The sequence below is a fragment of the Gopherus flavomarginatus genome, chromosome 3 (assembly GCF_025201925.1).
Source record: "Gopherus flavomarginatus isolate rGopFla2 chromosome 3, rGopFla2.mat.asm, whole genome shotgun sequence".
Taxonomy (NCBI): domain Eukaryota; kingdom Metazoa; phylum Chordata; order Testudines; family Testudinidae; genus Gopherus; species Gopherus flavomarginatus.
The window spans coordinates 133,142,424-133,163,415 of record NC_066619.1 but is presented as its reverse complement, the minus strand read 5'-3'; the positions used below and the strand labels follow the sequence as shown (position 1 = coordinate 133,163,415).

Below are 20,992 nucleotides of genomic sequence, written 5' to 3'. Positions count from 1 at the left end.
ATTATGATCATCTAGTCTGACCTCCTGCACAATGCAGGCCACAGAATCTCACCCATCCACTTCTGTAACTAACCCCTAACCTATGTCTGAGTTACTGAAGTCCTCAAATTGTGGTTTGAAGACCTCAAGCTGCAGAGAATCCTCCTGCAAGTGACCCGTGCCCCATGCTGCAGAGGAAGGCGAAAAACCTCCAGGGCCTCTGCCAATCTGCCCTGGAGGAAAATTCCTGCCCGACCCCAAATATGGAGATCAGTTAAACCCTGAACATGTGGACAAGACTCACCAGCGTAGTGAGGCGGCCTGGCTCCCAGCCGCCCCAGGGGAGGAAGAGCCCCGCGGAGGCCGGTCTGGGCAGACCTAAAGAGCTCTGAGCCTGCCCCGCAAAGGGTCAGGCCCCGACCCGGAACTATAAAGGCGGGCCCTCAGAGCTCAGTCAGAGGCCAGCAGCCGGAGCGAACGGACGTCCCTCAGGGAGCTCGGGACTGGGAAACTCCCGCGGCCCAGGGTAGCCGCCAGAGTGGCCGGAGCTTCCCCACACCCGTTACTTGGAGGAGCTGCCGGAGCACCCCCGCACCTGCTACCTGGAGGAGCCGCCAGAGCTCCCCTGCGCCTTCTACCCAGAAGAGCCGCCGGAGCTCCCCTGGGCCGACTTCCCGGAGGAGTTGCCGGACCTACCCTCCATGCACCTGGACCCTGCAGAGGACGACCCCACGATCCAGGTAGGCCCTGAGGGGGAGTCTGGAAGTAGCCCGGGGGCAGCCGACCCTAGTCTGGCAGCAGCAGAACCAGAGCCAATGTCAATGTGTTGCGGCCAGGATCCCCACTGACACAGCAGCAGCTTGCCTGCCGCTGTTAGGACCCCAGGCTGGGATGCAGAGGGGTGGGCAGGCCCGCGTCCCCCTGCCACCCCACTCACGGGTGGCCATCTCCCCCTTGCCCCAACGCTCAGGCCCAGGAGCCTGGGCTTAATATACTGAACTGTTTGCTCAGCCCTTGCCTGAGGGTCTGAGCCCTGACTTGTTGTTTGCAGCCCCGCCCTGACCGAGGTCCGGGGCCTAATAGACTGAACTGGTCGCTCAGCCCCTGTCGGAGGGTCGGAGCCCTGAGCTGTCGTTGTTGCCCCAGGTAGTGAGACGGCCTGGCTCCCAGCCGCCCCAGAGAGGGGCAACCCCCAATAGTGGACGTCTACACGTGGTACCAGAAGTAGGGACTCCATCCCGAACCCTGATCCTTGTCAGAAGGGATCTGAGGAGACTTGCCTGCGGCAGCCATGGACATGGACAAGCTGATGAAATTCTTGGCAGAGAACCAACAGCAGCAGCAACTGGTCCAGCAGCTCGGGATGCAGCAGCAGCAGCTGATCCTGGAACTGGGATGCCAGAACCGAGACCACCAGCAACAATGCCTGCAGCAGTTGGTGACCTTGCTGCCCCATCCTGCCAAGTCCCAGCCGGTGGGGCCCCCGGGACCGCCCGGCAATGCCTCGCCTATCTGGCTAACGAAAATGAGCCCCAGCGACAACCCAGAAGCTTTTCTCGTCACGTTTGAATGGGTGGTGGTTGTTGCTGATTGGGCCCCGGACCAATGGGCTACCCTCCTGGTGCCGTAACTGACTGGAACTGCTCAGACGGTCTATCGGGGTCTGTCCATGGAGGTGGCTCGGGACTACAGTCAGGAAAAAGCCGCAATTTTAGATGCCTTGGACATGAGTCCAGAAACCTTTCGGCAGCGGTTTTGGAGCCTGGCCTACCCCACAGGGGCCCAGCCCCAAATGGTGGTTCAGGAGCTAAGGGAAGCATGCAAGCGGTGGCTGCAGCCTGAAAGACGAACTCCGGAGGAGCTTACCGAACAAATCGTGCTGGAACAATTCACCCACATACTCCCGCCGGGAGGAAGGGCTTGGGTCCTCCGCCATCACCCGGCGACGCTAGCCACCACCGTTACCCTGATGGAGGACTTTCTAGCCACTGAGGCGCCGGTGGGTCCGACTGTAAGAGCAGCTCCACCCGGAGTGAGGCACCCTAACCCAGAGAAGAGGGGGGCGCCCGCCCGGACTGACTCCCAAGTTTCCTCCCGGAGTCTGGAGCCCCGAACCCGGCCAGCGGAGGCCCCAGGGCAACAAGCTCCAGCACCTTCTCCAGTTGCTCGGAGGATCAACCGGAACCCTCCCCGGGGAGTCGCAGGAACAAGTCCATGTCTGGGACGGACAGACCTTGGGCCCTGTTTTTCCTGCAGGGAGTATGACCATTTACAATGGGACTGCACAGCGATGGAGTGCCACTTTGGCCAGGTCTGCTCAGGGGAAGCCCATGTCCGACGTCCACAAGCCGCCAAGATCACAGTGCCAGTGGTCATGGAGGGTTACCCAACGGTGGCCCTCATTGATTCAGGCTGTGACCAGACGCTGGTCCGCCAAAACTTAGGCCCCCAGGCCAACACCCGCCTGGGGATGATCCAGCTACAGTGTATCCACTGGGACATACGGCTGTACCCCAGTACTCAAGCCCAGCTAACCGTGGGTGGGGTCACCCAACCGATGGTGGTAGGTCTAGCACCGCGCCTTGCATACCCAGTGATCCTGGGGCGGGACTGGCCAGAGTTCCCAGAAGTCCTCCGCTGCAACACCAGGGAACGCCCGAGGGTCACACCAGCCTTGGAAGGAGACCTCCCCTGAGACTGGGGCAGAGGAAGGGGAAGCACCCAACCCCACCGAACCGACGGGAGAATCGGAGTACTCTCCCCCGGAAGCTGTTGGGGAGCCCTCGCTTCACACTGACTTTTGCCACAATCAACGGGCCGATCTCACACTCAAGCGGGCGTACGAGCAGTTGGCCACTGTTGAGGGCACCGTCATCGATCCACACCGGGTGGCCCGGTGGCCACACTTTGAACTGTGGCAGGAGGGCCTTTATCGGGTTGAGAGGGGCCCCTGCACGGGAGAATCCCAGACCCAACTCCTCGTGCCTCAATGTCATCGGCGGGCCATCATGAAACTAGCCCACGACATCCTGGCGGCCGGACACCTGGGCCATGAGAAGACCCTGTCCTGGATATTGACGTGCTTCTTCTGGCCGGTATACACCAGGAGGTGAGGAACTACTGTAAGTCCTGCCCAGACTGCCAGTTGGCTGTTCCTGCACAGACCCCCAAGGCGCCCCTGGTCCCCATGCCCTTGATCAAAACCCCCTTTGAGCGTGTGGCCGTGGACCTGGTGGGGCCTCTCCCCAAAAGTGTTGCTGGGTTTCAGTATATATTGGTCATGGTGGATTATGCTACCCAGTTCCCCGAGGCAATAGCCCTCCAAAACATCACGGCCCGCAGCATCGCAGGTGAGCTCGTGAAGATCTTCGCCCGCATAGGCTTGCCCCGGGAGATCCTCACAGACCAGGGCACCAACTTTACTTCTTGGCTGTTGCAGCAGGTGTGTGAGCTCCTGGGAATCAAGCAACTACGTATGTCGGTCTACCATCCCCAGACCGACAGGTTGGTCGAACGATTTAACCGGACCCTTAAGAACAGGCTACGCAAGTTCCCCCAAGAAGATCTCCGCTGATGGGACCAGTTGCTTCCACCTCTGCTCCTGGCAGTTCGGGAGGTTCCTCAGTCATCTACAAAATTTTCTCTGTTTGAACTACTGTACGGTCGACGCCCACAGGGCCTATTGGACCTAATGAGGGAGACATGGGAGCAAGCCCCGTCCCCAGCCCAGGGCCTCTTAAAATACGTACTCTAGCTCCAAGAGTGCCTTACAAAGGCTGGGGCCCTGGCGCGTGAGAATTTGAAGGCTACCCAGGAGGCTCAGGCCCAGACCTACAACCGTGAGGCGCGGACTCACGACTTCCAACCCGGAGATCGGGTTTTGCTCCTCCTCCCCTCCAGTGAATCAAAGATCTTGACTCTGTGGCAAGGGCCTTATGAGGTGATCCGAAAGATCGGGCCCGTCACATACGAGATCTACCAGCCCAACCGATGCAAGAAAAGGCAACGCTACCATGTGAACCTTCTCAAACCTTGGCGGGAGCGAGAGGGACTGTTAATTAACCCATACCCACCGGAACCCGAGCTGGGTCCCCAGGTAACATGTTTGGAGGGCCCCAGCTTGGAGAGACCCTGACTGTGGAACAACTGAAACAGACCCAGTGTCTCCTACAAGCTTTCCCCCGCACCTTCACAACCCAACCGGGATCACCCTCATCCATCATACAATTCAGACAGAGCCTGGGATGGTGATCCGAGACGCGACCAGGCCCCTGCCATATCACATGCGACAGGTCGTCGAGGAGGAAGTACGGGCCATGCTGGACTTGGGAGTCATCGAACCGTCACAAAGCGAATGGCGCAGCCCGGTAGTGATGGTACCAAAGCCCGATGGCACCCGACGGTTCTGCATCAATTTCAGATGCGTCAATGTCATCTCAAAGTTCGACGCCTATCCGATGCCCTGGGTAGATGAGCTGCTCGTCCGGTTGGGAGAGGCCCGTTACATTACCACCCTTGATCTGAGCCACCTACCTTGAGGATGTGGTTATTTATAGTCGCCAATGGGAGAACCACCTAGCACGGGTAGCAGCAGTCCTGAGGTCCCTGCGGGCAGCCGGGTTAACTGCCAACCCAAAGAAGTGCCGTATTGGCTGGCAAGAAACGACCTACCTGGGGTATACCATAGGGAATGGACAAGTAAAACAATTTGCTGCCGTGACTACGGATTCCACGGATGACCCCCCTGGACCGAAGAACCGCAGACGGCTTCCTCCCACACCCCAGGCCCACCCAAGAGGTAAGAAACCTTTTGAAATCTCTATTGGGGTCTGGAGAGAGACCGGCCCATAGGCACCGGCTGGGGGTAAGTCACAAGCTGGATTCGAACTTTTAAATTTCAGACAGGCCTGACGCCCTTTCTCCGAGGTTCTTAAGGTCTTTCCAAGGTTCTTAAAGTCTTAAGGTATCTGACAAGTTCGCCGGCAGCATACGGACCGTGCTCCTTTTGGTCCGGAGAGTCCTGATCCACTCTTGGGCTAATACGCCCTGGGAGTTGATCGGGGGTCCCCTTCCTACCAGGATTGGTGGGGACCCGGGTTTTGAGGTTTCCTGCCTTGACAGCTATGTCAAGAACGTGCCTGTGTGTGTGGGGGCCAAGCGGCCAGTGTGAGTGACAGCTGTGGGAAGACGCCCGAGCCTCCTGCGAAGCGAAAGCTCGTGACCGGGAGTGTCTCGAAAGCAAGCCCCGCAGCTGAGCTTGGAGAGACTGTGAAGCTTCCCAGCTGGCAGGCCTTGGTAAGTGGCTATCCAGCTGAGGTGCGTGCATTTTTCCCCATCCTTTTTCCCTTTCCCTTCCATGACCTATGACCTTGTGACCGTTCCCTGAGTACTGTCCTTTAAGGACTGCGGGGTCCCTTTCTTTGCCCCCCAGAGCCATAAGCTCCCTTCCCTTCTCAGAGAGGAGGGGAGCCCCGGGAAACCGCACCACCGACCCGATAGCTACAGAGGCACCATTGGCTTGTAGGCTGGTGCTCTGGGCTGATGAAAGGCGTGCGGGGACCACGGGCTTTCCATTAGGGTAAAAGTCCCTGAGGATGCCCGCCCCCCTTCACCTCTTTTCCCTTGTAGGTCTCCAGCTGTGGTTCTGGCCCACAGAAACCTACCCTTTTGCCCCTGCCAGGGGCAGGAAAGAGGCCATTGGTGTTAGAACCATGGCAATCCAAGTAAACATTCCCTTGTGTGTGTGGCTTGAGTGAAAGCGGGCTGAAGTAAGAATGGGGACTGACGGATCCAAAGGCATCCCAGTTCCGCCTAAAGGCACGCCTGCTGCATATATGTATGTACATTATAGTCCGTCGACTTGTAAATACTTAAAGAAATGGAATTGGTGTACCAAAAATTATCCAAAATTGCAATTTCCCCTAGAAGGAAGTTTCAACCTTGACAGAATTGTGCATCTGCAAGGTGCACTTCTTGCCAACGCCGTACTGCAGGGGCAGTTCAATGCATATCTTAATTGGCATAATGAGACAGTAAAACGGCACCATGAATTCCAAATAAGAGGTCTTAAGGACTCCCAAGAAAAGTTAAACGTTCACTCAGAAAAAACTAGTCCGTGCCCAGAAAACTCAGAAAAAGCTAGTCCGTGTCCAGGGACTGTCGGGCCAGTCTGCAGCTGGTCCGGGAGCCCCTCTTTGGGGAGCGGCGGCCTCTAGGCTGCCGCCTTTATCCCCACCAGATTATTTAAATAACTTATTTATGAAATATAAACAGTGGCCCCCACTGGTAGCCATTGATAAAGGGGAAGGTCAAGATACCTCTCACCCTCCCATAATTGCAGTCGCTAATCGGAAAGGAAAAAATTTAGAGGGTATTTTAGCTGCGGCACAACACTTTTATAGGCAACTGGAAAGGGAAAAGGACAAGACGGAGTCCAAGTTTATGGCTCTGCACATTCAAACCATGCAGGACACTAGTAAAAGGTTGCCCAAACAGAAACAGGTACCAGGGACAAAAAAGGTGAAGCCCCTGCAAAGGGTGAAGCCCCTGGTAAGCCTCCCACTTAAACCCGGTGCCTGCTTTTCGTGCGGGCAAGTAGGACACTGGAAGGATAAATGCCCTCGTAAAACTGCTGCGCCTACTGTAAGCAGGAAGGCCATCTCATAAGAAACTGTCCCTCACGACCTCCTAAGCATTTTCCTCATCCTGAGGGAGTTTCGAACCAAGCTTTTTTTTTAATTGTCAGCCAGTCGATCAAACTGGCCCTTCAGTTCTTGTATTATAAACAAAGTGCCTATCTCTTGCTTAATAGATACTGGAGCTTCGCGTTTCACTCTTAGGGTGCAAGATTTCCCTTCAGCACCCTTTTCCTCAGAAGTTATTACTGCCATCGGTGTGGGAAATACTCCCATTCCCCACCCTGTTTCCTCTCCTTTGTTAGTCTCATTCAGCCCTCTCACTGAGTACCATGCGTTTCTCCTCAGTCCTTGCTCCCCTCAGGGAGCTCAGGACTGGGAAGCTCCCGCAGCCCAGGGTAGCCGCCCAGAGTGGCCAGAGCTCCCCCGCGCCCGCTACCTGGAGGAACTGCCGGAGCTCCCCCGCGCCCGCTACCTGGAGGAACTGCCGGAGCTCCCCCGCGCCCGCTACCTGGAGGAACTGCCGGAGCTCCCCTGCGCCCGCTACCTGGAGGAGCTGCAGGAGTTCCCCCACACCTGCTACCCGGAAGAGCCGCCAGAGCTCCCCCGCGACTTCTACCCGGAGGAGTTGCCGGAGCTACCACCCAGCCCCGGCCGTGACGAACCCATGCACCTAAACCCTGCAGAGGACGACCCCAGGATCAAGGTAGGCCCCGAGGGGTAGTTTGGAAGTAGCCCGGGGGCAGCCGACCCTAGTCTGGCTGCAGCAGAACCGGAGCCAATGTCAGTGTGTTGCGGCCAGGATCCCCACTGACACAGCAGCAGCTTGCCTGCTGCTGTTAGGGCCCCGGGGCTGGGACACAGAGGAGTGGACGGGCCTGCACCCTCCCGCCACCTCACTCATGGGTGGCTGTCTCCCCCTTGCCCTAACGCTCAGGCCTAGGAGCCCGGGCTTAATTTACTGAACTGTTTGTTCAGCCCCTGCCTGAGGGTCTGAGCCCTGACATGTTATTTGCAGCCCTGCCTTGACTGAGGGCCTGAGCTTAACAGACTGAAACGACTGCTCAGCCCCCGCTTGAGGGTCTGAGCCCTGCATTAGTGTTTGCAGCCCCGCCCTGACCGAGGGCCGGGGCCTAATAGACTGAAGTGGTCGCTCAGCCCCTGTCGGAGAGTCGGAGCCCTGAGCTGTCGTTGTTACCCCAGGTAGTGAGACGGCCTGGCTCCCAGCCGCCCCAGAGAGGGGCAACCCCCAACTGTGGACATCTACAACCAGCCAGCACCCAGGAAAGAATTCTCTGTAGTAACTCAGATCCCATCCCATCTAACATCCCATCACAGACCACTGGGCATACTTACCTGCTGATAATCAAAGATCAATTGCCAAATTAATTGGCAAAATTAGGCTATCCCATCATACCACCCCCTCCATAAACTTATCAAACTTAGTTTCGAAGCCAAATATGTCTTTTGCCCCCACTACTCCCCTTGGAAGGCTGTTCCAGAACTTCACTCCTCTGGTGGTTAGAAACCTTCGTCTAATTTCAAGTCCAAACTTCCTAGTGTCCAGTTTATGTCCATTTGTTCTTGTGTCCACATTGGTACTAAGCTTAAATAATTCCTCTCCCTCCCTAATATTTATCCCTATGACATATTTATAAAGAGCAATCATATCCCCCCTCAATCTTCTTTTGGTTAGGCTAAACAAGCCAAGCTCTTTGAGTCTCCTTTCATAAGACAGGTTTTCCATTCCTTGGATCATCCTAGTAGCCCGTCTCTGAACCTGTTCCAGTTTGAATTCATCCTTCTTAAACATGAGAGACCAGAACTGAACACAGTATTCCAGATGAGGTCTCACCAGTGCCTTGTGTAACGGTACTAACACCTCCTTATCTTTGCTGGAAATACCTCGCCTGATGCATCCTAAAACTGCATTAGCTTTTTTAACGGCCATATCACATTGGCGGCTCATAATCATCCTGTAATCAACCAATACTCCGAGGTCCTTCTCCTCCTCCGTTACTTCCAGCTGATGTGTCCCCAATTTATAACTAAAATTCTTGTTATTAATCCCTAAATGCATAACCTTGCACTTTTCACTATTAAATTTCATCCTATTACTATTACTCCAGTTTACAAGGTCATCCAGATCTTCCTGTAGGATATCCCCGTCCTTCTCTGTGTTAGCAATACCTCCCAGCTTTGTGTCATCTGCAGACTTTATTAGCACATTCCCGCTTTTTGTGCCAAGGTCAGTAATAAAAAAATTAAATAAGACTGGTCCCAAAACTGATCCCTGAGGAGCTCCACTAGTAACCTCCTTCCAGCCTGACAGATCACCTTTCGGTATGACCCGTTGTAGTCTTCCCTTTAACCAGTTCCTTTTCCACCTTTCAATTTTCATATTGATCCTCATCTTTTCCAATTTAACTAATAATTCCCCATGTGGAACCGTATCAAATGCCTTACTGAAATTGAGGTAAATTAGATAAACTGTGTTTCCTTGGTCGAAAAAATCTGTTACCTTCTCAAAGGAGATCAGGTTGGTTTGGTATGATCTACCTTTTGTAAAACCATGTTGTATTTTGTCCCAATTACCATTGACCTCAATGTCCTTAACTACTTTTTCCTTCAAAATTTTTTCTAAGACCTTACATACTACAGATGTCAAACTAACAGGCCTATAGTTACTCGGATCACTTTTTTTTCCCTTTCTTAAAGACAGGAACTATGTTAGCAATTCTCCAGGCGTACGGTACAACCCCTGAGTTTACTGATTCATTAACAATTCTTATTAACGTGCTTGCAGTTTCATGTGCCAGTTCCTTTAATATTCTTGGATGAAAATTATCTGGGCCCTCCAATTTCATCCCATTAAGCTGTTCGAGTTTGGTTTCTACCTCAGATGTGGTAATATCTACCTCCATATCCTCATTCCCATTTGTCATCCTACCATTATCCCTAAGCTCCTCATTAGCCTCATTAAAGACTGAGGCAAAGTATTTGTTTAGATATTGGGCCATGCCTAGATTATCCTTAACCTCCACTCCATCCTCAGGGTTTAGTGGCCCCACTTCTTCTTTCTTTGTTTTCTTTTTATTTATATGGCTAGAGAACCTTTTACTATTGGTTTTAATTCCCTTTGCAAGGTCCAACTCTAAATCAAAAACCCTAGTCCCAGATCTATTTTTATTTATCCTTCCATCTAGTTTGAACTGAATTAGCTCATGATCACTCGAACTAAGGTTGTCCCCTACAACCATTTCTTCTATGAGGTCCTGACTACTCACGCTCCTGAGGTCTCCTCCAACCCTAATCTATGATTCTATGATTCTAAGATATACATATATATCAAAATATTCTGAGTTGTTGGTAAGCAAGTTATTTCAAACTATGTGCATATATGATTTATAGGCTATTAAAGCCTATGGTATTCATTATGTTTGCTTGAATATAGGCTAGTTTTTCTCACTTTCTCAATGCCTGTCTAGACATTACTAGTCTTTTTTCTGGAAAAATTCTTTCTCTCTCTTTCGCACATATAGCTTGTTGTCACTCTGTGTCCGAAGTGTTTACTCAACATTATTAGTGGTCTTGGAGAAGACAGAGGATAGAGAAGCAAACACGAAGAGAGATGTCTGCCTAGAAAAAAGACTGGGATTATCTGCTTGAGGGGTTTGGAGCGTAAATAATATTTTATTATAGATAGTATGCACTCGGGCGGCAGGTTTGTAGAAATTTCGGTGGTGCCCATTACACCCAGAATCCTCCCCTCCCCCTGCAAGCTCCCCCTCCCACCTGCCTAAGGCTCTGGGACGGCCTTGGTTTGGGTGGGGAATTTGGGTGCAGAAAGAGTGAGAGGTTGGGCTCTGGGAGGGGTCTGGGGAGCAGATTCTGGGAGGAAGTTTGTGTGTTTGTCATAACCTTAGTCCCAGATTTGGACCTTAGCGTCCAAAATATGGGGGTTAGCATGAAAACCTCCAAGCTTAGTTACCAGCTTGGACCTGGTACCTGCTGCCACCACCCAAAAAATTAGAGTGTTTTGGGGCACTCTGGTCCCCCTGAAAAACCTTCCCTGGGGACCCCAAGACCCAAATCCCTTGAGTCTCACAACCAAGGGAAATAATCCTTTTTCCCTTCCCCCCTCCAGGTGCTCCTGGAGAGATACACAGACACAAGCTCTGTGAATCCAAACAGAGTGACTCCCCCTCTCCGTTCCCAGTCCTGGAAACCAAAAGCACTTTCCTATTCCCCCAGAGGGAATGCAAAATCAGGCTAGCAAATCCAACACACAGATCTCCCCGATTTCTTCCTCCCACCAATTCCCTGGTGAGTACAGACTCAATTTCCCTGAAATTTCCCAGTAAAGAAAACTTCAACAGGTCTTAAAAGAAAGCTTTATATAAAAAAGAAAGGAAAAATACATACAAATGGTCTCTCTGTATTAAGGTGATAAAATACAGGGTCGATTGCTTAAAAGAATATTGAATAAACAGCCTTATTCAAAAAGAATACAAATCAAAGCACTCCAGCACTTATATTCATGCAAATACCAAAGAAAAGAAACCATATAACTTACTATCTGATCTCTTTGTCCTTACACTTAGAAACAGAAGAGTAGAAAGTAGAAACTACTTCTCCAAAGCTCAGAGAAAGCAGGCAGACAGAAAACAAAGACTCAGACACAAACTTTCCTCCACCCAGAGTTGAAAAAATCCGGTTTCCTGATTGGTCCTCTGGTCAGGTGCTTCAGGTGAAAGAGACATTAACCCTTAGCTATCTGTTTATGACAGTTGGGTGCAGGCTCTGGGCTGGGGCAGGGGGTCGGGGCAGGAGGGGGTGATGGGTGCAGGCTCCAGGAGGGAGTTTGGGGGCAAAAGTGGGTGCAGAAGGAGGGGTGAGGGGAGTTTGGGGGGAGGAGTGTGGGGTGCAGGGTGTGGGTGCAAGGGGGGGTACAGGCTCTGGGAGGAAGTTTGGGTGCTGGGTGCAGGTTCTAGTCTGGGGCAGGGGGTAGGAGAGGAGGAGGTGGCGAGGTGTGCAAGCTCTGGGAGGGAGTTTGGTTGTGAGAGGGGGTGCAGAAGGGCATTTAGGGATATGGGTGCAGGCTCTGGAAGTGGATGGGGGATTCGATGCTTACCTGGGGCACACCCTCCAGCAGCGGCTCAGAGGTCTCCACGTGCTGCTGTCCCCAGGCGCTGCCCCCACAGTTTCCCATTGGCCGCAGGGACATTTGGGGTGGGGGGCAGCGCACAGCGCACACACCACACCCCCTCCCGGCCTGCAAGGATGTGCCACTTCCCACAGGTCCCATTGGTCGGGAACAGCAAACCGTGGGCACTGGGAGTTGCGGGAGGCTGTGCAAAAGTAAACAAACTGGTAGCCTGCCAGTGGACTATCCTGACCAGCTGCATGTGGGCCACAGGTTGCCCACTACTGACATAAATCTAAAAGATAAATACTTCACAGGTAAACTTCCATGTCATGTTTCCAGTATTGTGCCTATTCTCTTTTTCACAGTGACAAATTAGAAATCCTAAAAAAAAAAAAAAAAAAAGATTAGGGCTGGGGAGAAAAAGTCTTTCAACAGCTCTGCTCTGATTTTCTTAGAAGAGCCTGTGATGGCATGCTAAGGTAGTATATGCTGCATATGGATCAAAACTCTCTGCAGTCCCATTTTCTGCAAAAGTGTGCTCTCCCTCACCATCAGGAACAATTTGAAAAACTTCATAGTAACTATTGAAGCTGATTTCAAATGAGAATAGAATGAAATAAATCTGAAAAAGGTAGACATTGAAAGAAAACAAAAGAGATCAATATTGCTTTAGAATTATGTCATATAAGAGTATGTGAGTGAAGCCAATCTCTTATTTTAAAACCATATAAATGAACAGCCTTCTAGACCTGGTCTTTATTAAATAAACTGACTAAAACTGTGCTGTACCAAGCCTCATGTTCCCCCCACTACCCCCACACAAACGCTAGGAAGGGCTGGCCTTATTTATGGTTTTTTGATGTCACCAGGCTCTGTGGAGTTCCCTCCTCTAAAACCCAGAAGCATCGCTGGCACCATTTCCCGGTAGTCCACGGACTGGTAGGTGCTCTGGTGGTTTTGACTCTGCTCAAAGAAAGAGCACCAACCATAAAAGCTCTTGGTCAATAAGGCCTTGGCTGGACAGATGTAGTTACTTGGGTGCAAGTTTCTTTTAAGTCACAGCTTCGTTGCTTTCGTGCAAGTCTGCATGGATGCTCTTCTTTTGTAGCAAGAGGATCTTATTTCAATTTTGGTTAAGCTGACTGGTTGTTTTTTTTTAATAAGCTACACCAAAATAAGACACGTTATTTCAAAATAAGGGTTTGTCTTAGTGAGCAGCAAGCCAGCTTGTGACTGTAGAGCATACTAGCCCACCACGCATGAGCTGGCCATGTGGCCTCTGCTACTGCACACTAAAATTTTCCTAGTGCGCTTTGCCTTACTGCAAAGAGCAGAAGGTCAAAACACACTATGGAATTTCTAATGCATGACAGCAGGGTCCATACAACCAGTGTGCCACACTAAGACTTGGTCTACACTACATACTTACTTCAGTATAACTAAGTCTCTCAGGGTACATCTACACTATGGGATTATTCCGATTTTACAGAAACCAGTATTTGGAAACAGATTGTATAAAGTCGAGTGCACGCAGCCACACTAAGCACATTAATTCGGCAGTGTGCGTCCATGTACCGAGGCTAGCATCGATTTCCGGAGTGTTGCGCTGTGGGTAGCTATCCCATAGCTATCCCATAGTTCCCGCAGTCATTGGAATTCTGGGTTGAGATCCCAATGCACGATGGGGAAAAAACCATGTCACTGGTGGTTCTGGGTACAGCCTCACCCCTCCCTCAGTGAAAGCAACGGCAGACAACCGTTTCGAGCCTTTTTTCCTAGGTGAACTGTGCAGACGCCATACCACGGCAAGCATGGAGCCTGCTCAGCTCAAGACAGCAATCATGGATGTTGTAAACACCTCGCGGGGGGGAGGGATAGCTCAGGGGTTTGAGCATTGGCCTACTAAACCCAGGGTTGTGAGTTCAATCCTTGAGGGGGCCATTAAGGGAACTGGGGTAAAAATCTGGGGATTGGTCCTGCTTGGAGCAGGGGGTTGGACTAGATGACCTCCTGAGGTCCCTTCCAACCCTAATAGTCTATGATTCTCATGCAGTCTATGCTGAACCAGGACCTGGAAAACCAGGCAAGGAGGAGGTGGCTATGGCAGCACGGCTACGAGAGTGATGAGGACATGGACACAGAATTCTCTCAAACAGCAGGCCATGGCGTTTTGGAGATCATGCTGGTAATGGGGCAGGTTCTAGCCATTGAATGCCAATTTTGGGGCCCGGGAAACAAGCACAGACTGGTGTTGCAGGTGTGGGATGATTCCCATTGGCTGCAAAACTTTCGCATGCGTAAGGGCACTTTCTTTGAACTTTGTGACTTGCTTTCTGCTGCCCTGAAACACCAGAATACCAAGATGAGAGCAGCCCTCACAGTTGAGAAGCGAGTGGCAATAGCCCTCTGGAAGTTTGCAACGCCAGACAGCAACCGGTCAGTCAGGAATCAATTTGTAGTGGGCAAATCTACTGTGGGGGCTGCTGTGATCCAAGTAGCCAAAGCAATCACTAAGCTGCTGCTACAAAAGGTAGTGACTCTGGGAAATGTGCTGGTCATAGTGGATGGCTTTGCTGCAATGAGATTCCCTAACTGTGGCGGGGCGATAGATAGAACCTATATCCCTATCTTGGCACCGGAGCACCAGGGCAGCCAGTACATAAACCGCTAGGGGTATTTTTCAAAGGTGCTGCAAGCACTGGTGGATCACAACAATATGGGATGGCCGGGAAAGGTTCATGACACTCGCGTCTTCAGGAACACTACTCTGTTTAAACAGCTGCAGCAAAGGAATTACTTCCCAGACCAGAAAATAACAGTTGAGGATGTTGAAATGCCTGTCGTTATCCTTGGGGACCCAGCCTACCCTTTAATGCCCTGGCTCATGAAGCCATACACAGGCAGCCTGGACAGTAGTCAGGAGCTATTCAATTACAGGCTGAGCAAGTGCAGAACGGTAGTAGAATGTGCATTTGGATGTTTAAAGGCACGCTGGCGCACATTACTGACTCGCTCAGACCTCAGCCAAACCAATATCCCCATTGTTATTGCTCCTTGCTGTGTGCTTCACAATCTCTGTGAGAGTAAGGGGGAGACCTTTATGGCGGGGTGGGAGGCTGAGGCAAATCACCTGGGCACTGATTACGCACAGCCAGACACCAGGGCAATTAGAAGAGAACACCAGGAAGCGGTGCTCATTAGAGAAGCTTTGAAAACCAGTTTAATCACTGGCCAGGGTATGGTGTGAAAGTTCTGTTTGTTTCTCCTTGATGAAAACCCGCCCCCTTGACTGACTCATTCCCTGTAAGCAACCTACCCTCTCCCTTCGATCACAGCTTGCTGCTTTCTAAGGAAATAAAGGCCTGGTCCACACTACGCTGTTAAATCGATTTTAACAGCGTTAAATTGATTTAACGCTGTACCCGTCCACACCACAATGCACTTTAAATCGATTTAAAGGGCTCTTTAAGTCGATTTCTGTACTCCTCCCCGACGAGAGGAGTAACGCTAAAATCGATATTAGCATATCGATTTAGAGTTAGTGTGGCCGCAAATCGAAGTTTTTGGCCTCTGGGCGGTATCCCACAGTGCACCAGTGGCCGCTCTGGACAGGTAACTGAACTCTAATGCACTGACCAGGTATACAGGAAAAGCCCCGCGAACTTTTGAATTGCATTTCCTGTTTGGCCAGCGTGGAGCTCTCATCAGCACAGGTGACCATGCAGAGCTCATCAGCACAGGTAACAATGCAGTCTCCTGAGAATAGAAAAAGAGCTCCAGCATGGACCACATGGGAGGTACTGGATCTTATCGCTATATGGGGAGAGGATTCAGTACTAACAGAACTCTGTTCCAAAAGACGAAATGAAAAAACTTTTGAAAAAATTTCCAATACCATGAGGGAGAGAGGCCACACCAGGGACTCAGTGCAGTGCAGAGTGAAAGTGAAGGAGCTCAGACAAGCCTACCAGAAAACCAAAGCAGGAAACGGAAGATCTGGATCAGAGCCAAAAACATGCCACTTCTACGCTGAGCTGCATGCAATTTTAGGGGGCTGCGCCACCACTACCCCCCCTTGTCTGTGGATTCCGAGGTGGGGGTTATAATCTCAGCCATGTCTGAGGATTATGCGGACGGGGAAGATGAGGAGGAGGAAGAGGAAGAAGAGCTTGCAGAGAGCACACAGCACTCCATTCTCCCCAGCAGCCAGGAGCTTTTTGTGACCCAGACGGAATTACCCTCCCAGCCCTCCCAAGCCACTAGCCCAGACAGTGAAGCCATGGAAGCGACCTCTGGTGAGTGTACCTTTGGTGAGTGTACCTTTGTAAATATAAAACATGGTTTAAAAGCAAGCTTTTTTTAATGATTGATTTGCCCTGAGGGCTTGGGATGCATTCGCGGGCAGTAAAGTTACTGGAAAAGTTTATTAACATGTCTGGGGATGGAGTGGAAATCCTTCAGGGACATCTCCATGAAGCGCTCCTGGAGGTACTCCAAAAGCCTTTGCAGAAGGTTTCTGGGCAAGGCAGCCTTGTTCCGTCCACCATGGTAGGACACTTTACTGCGCCATGCATGTAGCAAGTAATCGGGTATCATTGCATGACAAAGCCTAGCTGCGTATGGTCCCGGTGATTGCAGGCATTCAAGAAACATCCGTTCTTTATCTCACTCTTGTTATCCTCAGCAGAGTGATATTGTTCATGGTAACCTGGTTGAAATTAAGGAATTTTATTAAGGGGACAGAGATGGCCATTCCTACTGGGCTGCTTGCCTGTTGCTTAAAAGAAATCCTTCCTTGCAGGTAGCCAAGCGGGGGGAGGGGAGGGGAGTTAATGGCCCTGAGCTTTTTAGCGTTTGGCCAGCAGGAATCTTCCCAGCTACCAGCCACGCGGTGGGGGGGGGGGTGGGAGGAGAAAGGGGGGGTGATTAGCAGTGATCTTCCATTATACCAGCCATGCGGTGGGGGGAGAGGTAAAGCAATTCCAGGGTTAGGGTTAGGGTTTGGTGTCTGTTGCTCCTTGTTAAAGAAGCAGCACAGGGAGAAGCTGTATGCCTCTTTGTATGGCTTACCATGACCGCATGCAAGCTGAATTGTGATGCCTGGACCTGCGTCTGTGTTGATCTGTTACACCACAGCCGCAGGCACTCAATACTAAAAGAATCCAAATGTGACCTTGTAGTGAAATCACATGTGCTATATAAGGTGAATAGTGTTGTTCACTGTGAAAGAGTATAACCATTGTTCTGTGAAATGTATCTTTTATAATCCTTCTATCACTATTTTCCCCTACTCATGCAGCTGCAAATTTTTCAAGCCTCCCTACTCCATCCCGAAGGCTAGCTCAGATAAGGCAGAGGAAGAAGAGGACATGAGATGAAATGTTCACAGAAATCATGGAAGTAACCCACAATGAAAGAGCTCATCTGGGGGAGTGGAAGGACGTGGTAGCAAAGTACGGGAAGGATGCCAGTGAACGTGAGGATAGGAGAGACGCTCGAGATGAGAGGTGGCGGCAGGAAGATCAGAGGTGTAGGTGGCAGGAAGATCAGCGGTGGCGGGATGCAGCGCTGGAGCTGCTGCGTGATCAAACTGACATCCTCCGACGTCTGGTGGATCTTCAGGAGGAGCAGTGGGGTCACAGAGTGCCGCTGCAGCCCATGTTTAACCACCCTCAGTACTCACCATGTTCCATATCTTCCACACCCAGACACGTAAGAACGCGTGGGGGAAGGCTTTGTGCACCAGCCCACTCCACCTCCGTGTACAGTCCAACCAAAAGGCTGTCATTACATTGATGGCCTTTTTCTTCCCTCCTATCCTCCTCCCAAACCACTCCCGGGATACCTTGTTATTTCTCTTACTGTTTTTATAATTACATGCTTTTTAAATGAAGGGGCAGGGTGGGTTGCTTACAGGGAATGACTTTTAATAAAGAATACATGCTTTTTAAACGATAGTAACTTTACTTCCATAAGCAAGCTGTAATCGAAGGGGGAGGGTGGGTTGCTTACAGGAGGAGTCAATAAAAGAGGGGAGGTTCATGAAGGGGAAACAAACACAGCAGTCACACTGTACCCTGGCCCATGATGAAACTCGTTTTCAAGGCTTCTCTGATGCGCACCGCTTCCTGGTGTGCTCTTCTAATCGCCCTGGTGTCTGGCTGCGCGTAATCAGCGGCCAGGTGATTTGCCTCAGCCTCCCACCCCGCCATAAAGGTCTCCCCCTTACTTTCACAGAGATTGTGGAGCACACAGCAAGCAGCAATAACAAAGGGGACATTGGTTTGGCTGAGGTCTGAGCGAGTCAGTAACGTTCTCCAGCGGGCTTTTAAACGGCCAAATGCACATTCTACCACCATCCTGCACTTGCTCAGCCTGTAGTTGAACAGCTCCTGACCACTGTCCAGGTTGCCTGTGTATGGCTTCATGAGCCAGGGCATCAAGGGGTAGGCTGGGTCACCCAGGATAACGACAGGCATTTCAACATCCCCAACTGTTATTTTCTGGTCCGGGAAGTAAGTCCCTTGCTGCAGCTGTTTAAACAGAACAGTGCTTCTGAAGACCCGAGCGTCATGAACCCTTCCTGGCCATCCCACGTGGATGTTAGTGAAACGTCCCTTGTGATCCACCAGTGCTTGCAGCACCATTGAAAAGTACCCCTTGCGGTTTATGTACTGGGTGCCCTGGTGCTCCGGTGCCAAGATAGGGATATGGGTTCCATCTATCGCCTCCCCCACAGTTAGGGAATCCCATTGCAGCAAAGCCATCCACTATGACCTGCACGTTTCCCAGAGTCACAACCTTTCGTAGCAGCAGCTTAATGATTGCTTTGGCTACTTGCATCACAGCAGCCCCCACAGTAGATTTTCCCACTCCAAATTGATTCCCGACTGACCGGTAGCTGTCTGGCATTGCAAGCTTCCAGAGGGCTATTGCCACTCGCTTCTCCACTGTGAGGGCTGCTCTCATCTTGGTATTATGGCGTTTCAGGGCAGGGGAAAGCAAGTCACAAAGTTCAAAGAAAGTGCTCTTATGCATGCGAAAGTTTCGCAGCCACTGCGAATCGTCCCACTCCTGCAAAACTATGCGGTCCCACCAGTCTGTGCTTGTTTCCCGGGCCCAAAATCGGCGTTCAATGGGTAGAACCTCCCCCATTACCAGCAGGAGCTCCAAAGCGCAGGGGCCCGCAGTTAGGGAGAATTCAGTGTCCATGTCCTCATCACTCTTGTCGCCACGCTGCCGTAGCTGCCTCCTCCTCTCCTGTGTTTGCAGTTCATGGTTCACCATAGACAGCATGAGAATTCCGAGGTGTTTACAACGTCCACGATTGCGCTATTGAGCTGAGCAGGGTCCATGCTTGCTGTGCTATGGCATTTGCTCAGTTCACCCAGGAAAAAAGGCACAAAATGGCTGTCTGCTGCTTTCAGGAAGGGAGGGGTGAGGCTCTACCCAGAACCAGCCGCGACAATGATTTTTGCCCCATCAGGCACTGGGGTCTCAACTCAAAATTCCAAGGGTCAGGGAAGACTGCGGGAACTATGGGATAGCTACGGGATAGCTACCCACAGTGCAACACTCAGGAAATCGATACTAGCCTCGGACCATGGACGCACACCGCTGAATTAATGTGCCTAGTGTGGACGCGCACAATCGACTTTATAATATCTGTTTTATAAAATCAGTTTAAGCTAATTCAAATTTATCCTGTAGTGTAGACGTACCCAAAGTCACTATCGTTTAAAAATCATGTATTCTTTATTGATTGATTATAAAAAGAGGGAGAGAACTGACAAGGTAGCCCGGGTGGGGTTTGGGAGGAGGATAGGAGGGAAGGAAAAGGCCACTAAAAAAGTTCAAAATAATGACGGCCTTTTGGTTTGGCTGTCCACTGGGGTGGAGTGGCAGGTGCACGGAGCCTCCCCCCACGCGTTCTTACACATCTGGGTGAGGAGGCTATGGAACTTGGGGAGGGGGGAGGGTGATTATACAGGGGCTGCAGCGGCACTCTTTGATCCTGCTGTCATTCCTGAAGCTCCACCAGACGCCGGAGCATGTCAGTTTGATCACGCAGAAGCCCCAGCATTGCATCATGCCTCCTCTGATCTTCCTGCCACCACCTCTCATCTCGAGCGTCTCTCCTCTCCTGACGTTCATCCCTCCTGTCCTCACGCTCACTGGCATCTTTCCTATACTTTAAAACAACGTCCTTCCACTCATTCAGATGAGCTCTTTCATTGTGGGTCGATTCCATGATTTCCGAGAACATTTCGTCTCGCATCCTTTTTTTTCTCCGCCTTATCTGAGATAGCCTTCGGGACGGAGGAGGGAGGCTTGAAAAATTTGCAGCTGCAGGAGGGAGGGAAAAAAAGGAGAGAAGTATTTAAAAAGATACATTTTACAGAACAATGGTTATACTCTTTCGTGGTAAACAACACTATTCACCTTACGTAGCACATGTGATCTCACTACAAGGTCGCATTTTGCATCTTAATATTGAGTGCCTGCGGCTTTGGTGTTAGAGATCACAGATGCAAGTCCGGGCATCAGAATTCAGCTTGCATGCGGCCATGGTAAGCCATTGTCTTTCAGCTTCTGCAGCCTTCATATATCCAGTGCCCTCCTTTCTCACATACCAAGCAAAGCCCGTTGAATGCTGCAGCTTTCCTGTTAACGTGCAGCACCAGAAACCAAACTCGCCCCGCATCCAATTCTCTGGGATGATTGTTTTACCCCACCCCCCACCACGTGACTGGTATCATGGAAGATCTCTGCTAGCCACCCTCCCCCGTACCGTGTGGCTGGTATCAGGGAAGATCCCTGCTAGCCAAACGCAAAAAAGCTCAGTGCCAATCACTCCCTCCTCCCCTCGCTTGACTAACTGCAGGGAAGGATTTTTTTTCAGCCACAGGCAAACAGCCCAGTAGGAATGGCCACCTCTGTCCCCTTAATTACATTCCCGTATTTCAACCAGGTTACCATGAACGATATCACTCTCCTGAGGATAACACAGCGAGATAAAGACCAGATGTTGCTTGAATGCCAGCAAACACCGGAACCATACGCTGCCAGGCTTTGTCATGCAATGATAGCAGATTTCTTGCTACTAGCATGGCGTGGTCAAGTGTCCTACCACAGAGGACGGAATAAGGCTGCGCTGCCCAGAAAACTTCTGCAAAGGCTTTTAGAGTATCTCTAGGAGAGCTTCATGGAGATGTCCCTGGAGGATTTT

At 51.1% G+C, this 20,992-nt stretch overlaps 2 protein-coding genes across 4 annotated transcripts in view; both read left to right on the top strand.

The window, feature by feature from the left end:
- Nucleotides 1-20,992, top strand: part of LOC127048474 (uncharacterized) — a 490,241-nt gene that overhangs the window by 233,914 nt on the left and 235,335 nt on the right. The gene's annotated exons all lie outside the window — the stretch shown is intronic.
- On the top strand, nt 1,025-20,026 carry LOC127048462 (putative SCAN domain-containing protein SCAND2P). Of its 3 annotated transcripts, none has more exons than XM_050948320.1 (3): nt 1,025-4,777; nt 12,633-12,702; nt 19,796-20,026. In XM_050948320.1, the coding sequence occupies exon 1, from the start codon at nt 1,649-1,651 to the stop codon at nt 2,672-2,674; it is 1,026 nt and encodes a 341-aa protein (XP_050804277.1). In that variant the 5' UTR covers nt 1,025-1,648; the 3' UTR covers nt 2,675-4,777; nt 12,633-12,702; nt 19,796-20,026. The 3 variants fall into 3 exon arrangements, with proteins under 3 accessions (XP_050804277.1, XP_050804276.1, XP_050804278.1); XM_050948319.1 differs by lacking the exon at nt 19,796-20,026 and adding an exon at nt 13,817-14,365; XM_050948321.1 differs by lacking the exons at nt 12,633-12,702; nt 19,796-20,026 and adding an exon at nt 6,963-7,067.

Bases quoted from the DNA above. Each gene is read 5' to 3' on its own strand.
- LOC127048462 (XM_050948320.1), top strand. From the start codon at position 1,649: ATGGAGGTGGCTCGGGACTACAGTCAGGAAAAAGCCGCAATTTTAGAT.